Source organism: Cryptomeria japonica, unplaced genomic scaffold (genome assembly GCF_030272615.1).
Source record: "Cryptomeria japonica unplaced genomic scaffold, Sugi_1.0 HiC_scaffold_1085, whole genome shotgun sequence".
NCBI lineage: Eukaryota > Viridiplantae > Streptophyta > Pinopsida > Cupressales > Cupressaceae > Cryptomeria > Cryptomeria japonica.
In genome coordinates, this window is record NW_026729718.1 from 1 (window position 1) to 12,129 (window position 12,129).

The 12,129-nt window shown below is 34.3% G+C and overlaps 2 protein-coding genes across 2 annotated transcripts; both read left to right on the top strand.

Annotated features, from left to right (window-relative positions):
• The first annotated feature begins 7,623 nt into the window (after positions 1 to 7,623).
• LOC131028289 (E3 ubiquitin-protein ligase RDUF1-like) lies at positions 7,624 to 8,190 on the top strand. Its single transcript, XM_057958542.2, has one exon. The coding sequence runs from the start codon at positions 7,624 to 7,626 to the stop codon at positions 8,188 to 8,190; it is 567 nt and encodes a 188-aa protein (XP_057814525.2).
• A 1,564-nt stretch (positions 8,191 to 9,754) lies between these two features.
• LOC131028301 (uncharacterized) lies at positions 9,755 to 10,333 on the top strand. Its single transcript, XM_057958552.2, has one exon. The coding sequence runs from the start codon at positions 9,755 to 9,757 to the stop codon at positions 10,331 to 10,333; it is 579 nt and encodes a 192-aa protein (XP_057814535.2).
• Positions 10,334 to 12,129: the final 1,796 nt, after the last annotated feature.

Sequence of the window (12,129 nt, forward strand, 5' to 3'; positions counted from 1 at the left end):
GTTGCTTTGCCTTAATATAATAAGCTTTCTTAATCTCATAAGCAAGAAAATCGGGCTCAACTCCTAGAATATCATAGTACCTTTCTTCCTTCACCATTGTAACAAGACATAAAGGATCATAATGTGGACTGAGCTAGTGGTGATATGCATTAGCATGCATGAAGAACACTTTACCATTAAATTAATGCATGGGCATGAGCCAGGTTGGGCCCCAAAGTGTGCCTAACTTAAAAAAATTCATTTTCATCCAGATGACCCTTGAAGTGCTTCAGGATCCTTGAACATACCTCTAGAGTTGATCGATAGAATTTTCTGATCATTAAAACTCAATGTGCAACTTTCAGGCACTTGTGTCACATTTTTGCATTTAAACCCAAAGATGCAATTTTAAAACCGGTCAAAACACCTCTCTGGACTTCACAAACTGATAGACGTACTGTCTGATATATGGGCATTCACTCTGTCAAACCATTTCTCAAGACAAATCTCGGGTGAATAAATATTAATGGTCAAAGATGACCAAATGGCTATGTCAGCACTCTGAACCTGATAAAATGAGTGTGTAGGGACCACAAAGTGCACGCATTCAAAATATCAAATGGTCTCCGTGGATCCCCAAATTTGGGGCATAGATACTTTGAAGTACAAGGAAGACTATGGAATGCTCAATTTGACTCAGAAGCTAATAGGGTGCAAATGGTGAGCTCATGAAAATGGCAACTTAAAAAGATGCAACAATGTAAGTGTAGAAAACTGAAAAAACTGGCTGAAGAAATCATCTTGGAAAACTGATCAAACGGATTGGCTATGACTTGAAGCTTGGCATGTGGACTCACCTATATGCGTAGAATTCAATGCACTTTTTATTTCAACATGATGATCTACTAGTCAAAAGTTAAAGGCGCTCAAAGTAGGCCACTTAATAAAATTTGAATTTGCACATACGATGCACTTTCAACTCACCCCTTGAAATGGGTACTTGATAAACTGATCCAAACTGAAATTTGAAAGTTGAAGAACACTTCATAGGGAAAATTAGAGGTGTACAATAATATTCGAAGGCTTTACCACTTAATAATCAACTGGCTACATTTTACACTTCTTCAAAATAGGCCTATCAGGTTGACTCATTAGGTAATCATTGGAAAGTGCAGAGAATTTTTTTAAAATGGGCCTCTCAAAATTCTCAAAACATATGAGTCGCAATAGTGGCTCTAACTAGGGATGGTTGATTGCAAGATCAACACAAGAATCTAGAATCTTTGGTAGAGCAGACCACCCAAAAACATATCACTTCTCTTCTTCTAAAAAATAAAGGGTTCCTTATTCTACCCAAGAAGCATGACACTTTATTGCAAACCACACAACTGAAGCAAAGAAACTGTACAAAATATAAAACTTATAAATGGCACCAAACCATAAAAAATGGAGTCAATGCGTACCTCTATCAAATACATGATTTTCATTTCCATTAACTGGAGGTAAACTAGAATCATCATTCACATCTACCTGATCAATCACACTTCCACTTCTAATCAGCTGATCACATAAAACATAATCAACATGTTCATAATCATTCAATCTTTGTAAACCAAACCAATGCTGAAAGTGTTGGTCATCATATGTCATAAGAGTGCCATGCTCTTTACAATTACTTCCTAGCTGAAAAGAAAAGTAATTCAACTTATTAGGGAAGTTGGGAACATCAGGCACATCTTTATTGCTAGTTTTCTCAAATGATGAACATTCTTCCATAATGATGGCTTGCAAACTAGAGAGGAATATTTCCTCATAAAATGACTGCACTTCATCTTGCTAATCATAATTTCTATCAACACTTTGCAAACATTAAAATGTATCATCACTTGTCAATGGTTCATTTACCAATTGCAAATCAAGGAAAATTACTTTAGATCTTTCATTATTTTCAAAAGCAAGATCCACACAATGCATATCAAAATCTGAGTTCATATCAACATATGAATCTACATCATCATGCCTATCAACCGTATATGCATTTTCATCTCGTCCGTTATTCAAATCAAATGTAGGGAAAGAATTATCATATGTATGATACTTCACACCCTCAAAAAAATCATCAGTATCAAAACATGTAATAGTTGGGTATGAGAGATTGGGGATATTTCTGGATATATACCTCTTAAGATCAGTAACTAGGAGTTCTGAGATTTGTTCACTACTTAGTGAACCTTCTCCCTTATTTTCATTTTCCTTGGCTTCATCTTCTATGCTGCAAACATTGTCCCAATCTGATAAAGGTATTAAATCTGTAGTGCTCATGTCTTTTTGCACATTTATTTCATCATTGTAACAACTTGTGTCTGCATCATAATATTTGTCATGCTGATCATAAAGTGCTACTATATGTTGCAACATAGTTTCATAACCTTGATTGCAAAATTTTTTTTAATTGAACTTAACAACAAGGTGATCTATATCATTAAGATCTGAAACCTCAACGGGCTCATGATAATTTGAACAATTACTTATGTTCTCGCAAGTTTCTTCTTGCTTTGAATACACATCCACACTGTCATGCTAAGAATAAGAGTCACCTTCAACATCATAAGAGGTCTATGCACTAACAGATTCATCTCCATCACTATACTCAATTATGTATACATTTTCAGATTTAGTCCTTTCAATCTCATCTATCTATTCTTTAATCCATGCAACACTCTCTTCTCTCAAGGTTGTAGACCAATTAATTAAGTCAGGCTTATCAAGCTTTAAGAATAACTCAATCCAAATAGACTCATGGGGTCTAGCATCAACTGAAAGCTCATTTAATGTAGCTATAAATCTTTCATAAAAAGCATATGATGACTCTTCCTTTCTTTCCACTACTTTCTTTCTTAAAAACTAGATGAATTTATCTTGGATCTGTTGGAGACATACTTTAATCTCTCTATCAATTTCTTTCAGATTTGAGAAAGGATTTTTAAATCTAGGAACAACATCTAGATCCATCAAGTTTAAAACATCTAATGAACCATTACTATGCTGATATATCTTTACTGTCTTACCAACTCTCTTCAAAACACATGTAGACACAAATTTTTAGAATCATACACACTTCTCCCATCACTTATGACTGAAATCTTTTCAAAATATTAAGTATGTAAAGTGCAAATTTCTTTTCCTTTCTATAGTGACTGTTTCACCTTATAAGGAACATGAATTATCTCACAAATACTTTGAGGAATACCTCGTAAGATAATTTTTCTGCTACTCTTCTTCTTATTTCTCCTTGACTGGGATCTTCAATCTCAAAACTCCAAGCCTCTCCTACATCTTTGCTACAAGTTCACCGAATCTTTTAAACTTTTTACAATAATGCACACTAGTGCAAAGATCTTTCAAAGTCGTCACTCACTGTTGTGAGGATTTATAAAATCATTTATAGAACATGAACAGATCTAGACTTATACAAAGATAAAAGGATAATAGAAATTCAACACTTGGATGGGAATTGACTCTTATGACAAAAAGAAGACATTCCTAACTTCAACAACACTACCAGGCAAATAACTATAGATCTGAAAATACTTTCAGATTTACAACACTTTTATGACTCTTTCCTCAAATGGACATGGCTAGATTCATGGATTTTACTTGACAAAATTTTTACATCTCTCCATTCCCCAGTAGAGTCACCATTTTTGTTGTGGCAACTCGGATGGACACACATACAATCTGATTCAACAATCTATACCAGAGATCTTTAGATTACTCCCTAGTAGAGTCGCCATTTTTGTTGTTCACCAAAATTGGTTAACCCAAGTTCACTTGCAATTGATTCTATGAAATAGCCAATTTTGATCTGCGAAATACTTCAGGGCTTGGAAAACATAATGTAGAATCCTAATGATCCTCCTACACTTTAGGTTCTGCTAGACATAGGGGGAACACCCTTTTGATGCATAGAATTAAACCCATTACACACTTATGATAGCATCAATAAAAGCAGATAGATCTCATAAAAGGTTAAAAAATGAGGGTATTGTAGATAGGCTAAATCTATATTGACAACTCAACAACCCTTTTCCAAAAACCCAAAGATATTCTGATTTTGGATTTTAAAATGATGCTCTAACAATCCTTCAACATTACAAAAGACCAGTGCCTTATCTAAACAACAAAGTGATGCATAAAACTGGAAGAGAAATCTCAGGTGCAAGCTTCTTTCAACGTTAAATTTTCATGTATAATGCATTACATTAACACAATCCTCTGCTTTGTCACAAAATCATACTTGTATATCCAATATGCATTTAAAATCATTAATGTTGGGTTTTAGGATTTAAATCCTTCCTAGAATAATACCTAAAAGACAAACATTACACTCTCAGCGAAGACTGAAAGAGACAAATCCAAATTACCCTTGATAAAATGAAATTGTATAAATTCAAATGGTATCTTATAGACAATTTTTTTGAAACTCACACATGCCTTGCATATGTGTAAACCTGCAAACTAAAACAAATCCTACAACAAAGACAACACTAAAAACCCAACAAAAACACACTGTTATTTGCAAAGAATGAACAGTGTCATCACTGGAACCTGCAATTTCAGATTTCTCCCTTAGAGAAAATTTCCAAAAAAAACTGGAACCTGCAATTTCAGATTATTAGTTGTCCTTCGCCTTTAGATCTGGATGAGCTAAAGCAATTCAAGAAGTCTATCTTGAATCAAAACGTTCAACAATAATGTCTTCTTGACAAATTAAAGGCATCGATGGGATGATAGAAAGAATAAGATTTCAGGTGCTCTCATTCCTCTATTCTCAATTATAGGGTCCACTTGGTTGGAGATTTGCATCTGACTACCTTATTGTTATTAGTGTCTTATCTAGTGGACAAGGTTCTCTTGCTTGTTAACTACTTTATCTCAGCGTTCTTTAATATGTCGGTTTGTGCACTTGTTGTCAGATCATAGTATTGCTTAACTTTCTTCCTGAAGTTTGGAAAAATCACCCTAGTTCGAGCCTTGTTCTTGTGTTAAGAATTTGTTCTAATCCAGTTTGAACTATTGAAGATAGTTATGCCCTACTCTCTATTTTGAGTATGTTTAGCTCTCAACCTATTTTATGTGTTGATCTAAATTGATGCATTGATCTAAATACATCCTTGGCACTTAAGACTCCAGCATGTGTATTCAGATATAAATATAGGAGTATTATGATGGATATAACAACAAGCACAAATAGGAAGATGAATAAATTTATAGGAGATTCAAAAATATGGAATCTCAGTCATTGGTGTGATAGACATCCTACTTAGTATCTATGATCAATGCTGACCTTACTATCTTCATATTATGATCTGATCCCTTATGATACTTGTTGCATAGTTCTGATGCACTATATTCTATCTAAGTCTTGAAATGCTCAATAGTCTTGTTGCTCCGAAATTATATACTCTTATGGCATGTCTCCCGATTTGCATAAAATCTCTTAACATCGTATGGACTTCATTTTCTGTTTTGTTTTATGTTTGGATAAGGTTGTCATGTAGGGTTGTGATTGTATAACACTTGGTTCTCTTCAGCTCTTCATAATAGGCTCTCATGTTCTTTGTTGTGCTATTATTATAATCTTGCTCTGCTTCTCTTGTGTAGAGGATTGCCTTTAGCTCTAATGCATTTTCTGCCATGGCTTTCATCATCCTTACATAATATTCATTGCGACACTATCTCTTCAATTTAAGCATATTGCGTATTACATTCTTTGAAGTAAGTATTCTCTTAATGATAAAACCTAAGATGAATGACGTATCTAACTTATTGAAGCTGGATTTCGATCATAGACTTGTGCTCAACTACAATATGTATCCTTTTGAGTGGTCGATACTCATGTCTGATTTACGCATTGACCTAGAAATACAATTAGGCTTATATACTTTACTTATGGATTTTGTAAAATGTTTTTTGAAGTCACACATTTGCCTTAGTTTTCTAGTATAAGCTAACTCTTTGTTATTCAACTATGGAAAACAATTTTAGAATGTTCTGTAGTTTTAAACTATGTTTGAAGTTGTTCATAGATTGGCAATATCATTTTGATCAATCTTGGCATATGTTGTCAATGGTGGAAGTCTAGATAAGTTACTTTACATGTTAATTCATTCTATTGGGATATTTTCTCTTCAAGCGTTTCTTGAATTACCATGCATTCAAGCTTAAGAGGGAGCTTAGTTTCTTCACTCGAAGGTATGCCTTGATCATAATGGTTGTCCTATAGGTCCATTTCGTAAAAGTGAAGTAGAAAAAAGATTGTCATTTCTCATTTTTGATTTATGGTTGCCTTCCTTGATTGATTCTTAGTTTATGCAATCTTCGTGAGAGTAGATTACCACAAATTTTTATTAAGAATCAAAAGAGAGTTCCATATGAAAGTTTTTGAAAATATGAAGCTAGATGTAGTTTGAAAGAAACATTTGCTCTTGCTGCTAGATATACTAATATTAGAACCATTGTAGCTGATGCTGCAAGCTGGAAGTTAGATATAAAGACTGTTTTCTTAATGTTGTCTATATTGAACAACCTAAAGGTTATGAAATTCATAATAGAGAAACTCATGTGTGAAGACTGAAGAAAGCTCTCTACGGTCTCAAGCAAGCTAACTCCTATGGAAACTAACTTGAAGAAGTTGAGTATTTCTGTAGCTAACTTTGATTTTCTAGATCCTTCAAAGTACAGGTAGTTGATTAGATCCTGGATGTATCTAGTCAACACTAATTTCCTATGTAGTGAGTGCACTTAGCCAATTCATGAATCAACCAAAGCATGTTCACCTAGTGGGAGCCAAGCACATCCTAAGATACTTGCATGGAACAGTTGGCTATGTACTGAAGTATCCAATCAACTCAATAATCAATTTGGAAGACTACTTTGATTCTGATTGAGTCGGAAGTGTTACTGATAGGAAAATCACTTTAGGAATCTGTTTCAGCTTGGGTTCCGCTATGATCTCTAAGGCCAATAGGAAACAGTCTTCAGTTGCATTGAGTACTATAGAAGCTGAATACATTGCTTCAAGTGTGGCAACTAGAGAAGCAGTTTGGCTTCACAAGCTTCTTGTTGGGTTGTTTGGATAACTTTGGGAATCTACTATTATTTATTATGATAATCAGAGTTGTATTAAATGTCTAATAATCCCGTGTTTCACGGTAGGTCAAAACACATGGAAACTCATTATCACTATGTTTGTGATATGGCACAAAGAGGTGTCATCCAGCTGAAATATATTAGCACTGTTGAATAAGTTTTAGATGTTCTCACCAAGCCTTTAGCTCGAGTGAAGTTTGAGTACTTCAGAGAGAAGCTTGAAATTGTGGAGAACACAATATTGATTGAGAGGGAGTCTCAATCCTAGTGATGCAATTTAGTTTGCATCTCCCACCCTCTGTGGGCAATGCAAGGTGGGGTCACTTTCTGTGGAAAATGCAAGGTGACATTGTATTCTTCTCTCGGAAAAGGCTAAGGTGTCAAACCTCTTCCATCCTCTGCAGACAATGCAAGGTGGAGTCACCCAGACCTCTTCCACCATCTGTGGGGCAGTGCAAGGTGGACTGGCCGGTAACCACCCAAGAATAAAAAATGGCTACCAACGATGTGTGCGCAGATAGCATAGCTCTTCTTCACCGCCTCAATCAAATTAGTCAGCGTCTTCACAACATATTTTCGACGGTACGAAATTTACCAGTTCATAATTTCTCAATAATTCCTCTCTTAAGAGAATTCCACCGCTTAGTACGTGAATTTAGTGGGTTACTAGACCGTGATTCTTTTCACGGGCAAATCGACACAGTTAATAGTAGTTTCAGAGATTTGACTCAACTTATTCGGCAATTAGTTGAAGAAGCTCGAGAGTGCATGGTACGTGGGTCACCAGCAGATAAAGAAGCGGTGGAGGCACTACTTAAACTAACAATTGCAGGTTATTTTGTTAATGAAGAGTCTCATTGTTCTAACTGCACCGAGGCTTTTGAATCGGGGAAAGATGCACTACAGATGCCTTGCCATCAATCCCACATATTTTATTCTCACTGTCTTCTACCATGGCTAGAAAGGCGTAATACTTGTCCAATCTGTAGAGCTCTTTTAGTTACACCAAGAATTTCAAGGTCAGTTTCAGGTTTTCCTGTTGGAAGTGAAGATTGTTAGAGTTAGTGTATACAATATCTCAACTGGTTTTCCGTGCAGAAGTGAAGATTTGGCGGTAACATTTTATTTGAGGAGAACCCAACAAGTAAAGTGTTATTTTGTGTCAATGGATGTGTTGTGTTATTTGTTCTGGCTGATTAATAATAATTGTGTTTTCATGGGTTGTAGGATTGTTTTTGTTTCTTTCAATTCTTAATATTAAATTTAGATTGATCAAATTAAATAATTTGAATAATAATAAATTTAGATTAATTATGAGTGATAATTATGGTAAGATAATTAAACAATTATATCTTATTTTAAAGAAGTAGACACTATATATAGTTTACAGTATTTGTGTAGTATTAGAATTTATATGTTTTAAAATTAGAAAATGATATTGTCTAGATGTTCTTTATCTTGTAACAATTTTATTGTAGATCAATCTAATATCTTTAGGTGATTTCTATAGGTGTGAATGTCCTGTGATCCATGTAAAGTTTCAAGACATTATAGTTGATTATTTATCAAATTTGGTGTTTGTGCTACATATGGTAGATCAGTAGTACTTAAAAATATCTTGGGAGATTGTTAGATTACATGATAACTATGTTCATCTAGCATGAAATCCTTGACTAAACCAATCTTATAGTTAATGAAATGACTAAAGACAATAGTCTTTAATTATTGTGTGTACTCTCAATTCATATTCAACAATATAAACTGTAATAGAATAGATCAAGGTTCAAGAGTTTAAGTGGAAGCAACATGTGTAAGTCTAGATTAAAAAAGAAGTGTTTATGAACTCGATATTAGAGGAAAAATATGTACATGACGTGATAACACCTCCAACATTTTAATTGAAGGGTAAATGAGTTTTGTTTTGTGTGTTTTTTAGTTAAAGGGTAAAGTTTTAATTGAAAACTATGAACCTAGTGAGACCACAAATGAGAGACTTTATCTCTACTATAAGAATTCAACAATAATTTAAGGGGGTTTGAACTTTGATGACAAGAACAACATCAGAATTTAACGATCATAATTTGTCAATATTGATATTGTAGACGAGAAAAAATCTATTAAAAGATATAAATAATGATCGTAGGTCAAAACTTATTTTATCTATTGTATATTTTGGGATCAACGTGTGCAAATTGTTGTGGGTTCAAAATTGAATTATTCAATTTCTTTGATGTCTACATCAAGGATAACATGTATGACGTAGTGATTATACAAAGGTTCCCTATTACTAGTAAGATCAATTAAGATTGACTTTGAGGGACTTAAAAAATTATAAGCCACAGATTGTGGAAATCTGCTATCATTAAAATAACATCTTTGCCAACTATAAAATGATAATTTTTTAAATAAAATACATATTGAACGTAAAATTGAAACTAATCCTGTCTGGAGTGAATAAGTTTCTTTTGTGATACGCCATCACCCATTGTCACCCAACGCACTCTCTCTCATGGCAGTATATTTATATAAATGAAGTTGAAAAGAGGAAACGCAAAGTGCTACAACAGCGTTTAAGTGGCATCTGAATCGAGTTCAAGCATTATCATTCTCTGAGTAATAAAATATGAGTACCAACAACACACAAGTAGATAGCGTTGCTCTTCTCCAGCGACTAAGGGACATTAGCGACGTTCTTCGAGACAGTATTTTGACGGCACGAAGTTTATTATCCTCCACCGGTGCTGATGGCATCGTTCCACTCGATTACATTCAGAACCTTGAACACAACTCCATAAACGATTTACTACCAGAATTTGTTGAAATAGAAAATCAGATTATTGGCTTATCCGACAAAGATTGTTTCCGTGAGCCCATTAATACAGTTTACAACAGTTTTAGTGATTTAGCTGAACTGATTGGCCGCATGATTCTAGGATCTCATGAGTTCTCCAAAGTTGAGTTGCCAGATGATAGAGAGGATGTGGAGAGGCTAACTCAAATTATAACTTCTGCCAATCATGTTAATGGAGAGTGCTCGATTTGCACCGAGACTTTTCAACTGGGGAAAGATGCCCGACAGATGCCTTGTCATGAATCCCACATATTCCATACTCACTGCCTTCTTCGATGGCTAGAAAGCAGTAATTCTTGTCCCATCTGTAGAACTCGTTTACTCAGATCGATAACTTCTACTGCAACTTAGGTTTTCCTATTGGAACTCCAGATTGTTAGAGTTAAGAATTAGTTAGATCCAGGACCTCTAGTAATGGCTAGCTTCTTCTAAAGTTTAGCCCTTCTATTTTTTTTTTAGACCCTGCTAGTAGGGGCTTTACTAATGCCTTTTCTAGTAGGAATATCATGTCATCTGCTCATCAAAGATGATAAAATTTTATTTTTTTTTTAACCCAAGAATCTCTATTATTACAATTTAAAATCTTTTTATAAAATTTGTACTTAATTTCAAAATTTTCAGTCTGTTTGGAATTCTTCATTAGGCACTTGGTCCTAAGATAGTATGCTATACTTCATTTAGCATAGATACACACAAATTGGACATCTAAAGTTTATAGTTTCAAGAGGAAGAATCTTTTTATACATTTTTTCTCTACTTAAATTTACAAAACAGATTTTTAAAATTTGTTAATTTAAACAGAGATCTTTTTTGATACATTTTTCTTTATTTAAGTTAACTTTAGATATTAAAACAACTCTCAAATGTTATACATTAAAAAAATACTATTATGAATAAATTTAGTGCAATATTAGAATTTATATGTTTTAAGATGAGAAAATAGTATTGTTTGCATGTTCTGTCTTGTAATCTCAACACTTTGTCAACTTTATTCTAGATCAATTAAATAGTATTAGGCTGGCTAAGGCAGAAAATTTTGAAAACCTACCATGATAATCCAATATTTGGGCATCAGCTATACTTCAAAATCTAAAAGCAAATCAAGGAAAAGTTCACATGGAAGGGACTTAAGGGAGATGTGCTAAAACACACTAATGAGTGTCTTGTGTGTCAAAAGAACAAAGAGGAGCACACATTCCCAATAGGTCTAATCCAACCCCTACCCAGACCTAATTTAAAATGGGAGATCATCTCTATGGACTTTATAACAGGACTTCCAAAGGTACAAGGTATGTATTGCATTTATGTGGTAGTTGATCACCTCAGCAAGTATGCACACTTCATGGCCATCTAAATAGATTTAAGAGCTCCACAAGTGGTTGAGATATCATTTAAGGAAGTTTTTCAAGCTACATTGTTTCCCCTAGAATATTGTTAGTGATCAAGACAACCACTTCTTTAGAATTTTTTGGCAAGAATTATTCAAATTACTAGGGATAGAATTAACTTTGAGCACCAGTTATCATCCCCAAATGGAAGGGTAGACTAGATTGTAAACAAACAGTCGGAGGGGTACATGAGGAATTCACAAGGCAACATAATGGATGGGTTAAGTGGCTACTCTTGGGGGAGTATTGCTACAACATTACCCACTACATGTCTATAGGAATGACCCCTTTCCAATCACTATACACATATGAGGCCACATCCTTCAGAGATTTGACTCAGATAGAGAGTCATGCACCAAGAACCAAGCACTTCATATAGAAACATGTGGAAACCATGAATTCAATCAAGGACAACATACATCAAGCTTAGAATTAGAAAGAGATATATGCTGATAAGAAAAGGACAAAATGCATAATTGAGATTGGGGATATGATCTTTATTAGATTACAACCATATAAGAAACCATCCATCAAGGTCAGTGGAGCTAAAAAAATTAACCCTCGGTTTTATGGGTCATACAAGATATTGAGAAAGATAGGAGAGGTGGCATATGAATTGGAAATTCCTCCGAATAGTAGGAATCATAATGTATTTTATGTATCTTGCCTCAAAAAGGTGTTAGGATAGCATACCATCTGATGTCCCAAATTGTTAACCTTGGACGATGAAGGGACCTTGATCTTGGAATCAAAAACTAT

Bases quoted from the DNA above. Each gene is read 5' to 3' on its own strand.
- LOC131028301 (XM_057958552.2), top strand. From the start codon at position 9,755: ATGAGTACCAACAACACACAAGTAGATAGCGTTGCTCTTCTCCAGCGA.
- LOC131028289 (XM_057958542.2), top strand. From the start codon at position 7,624: ATGGCTACCAACGATGTGTGCGCAGATAGCATAGCTCTTCTTCACCGC.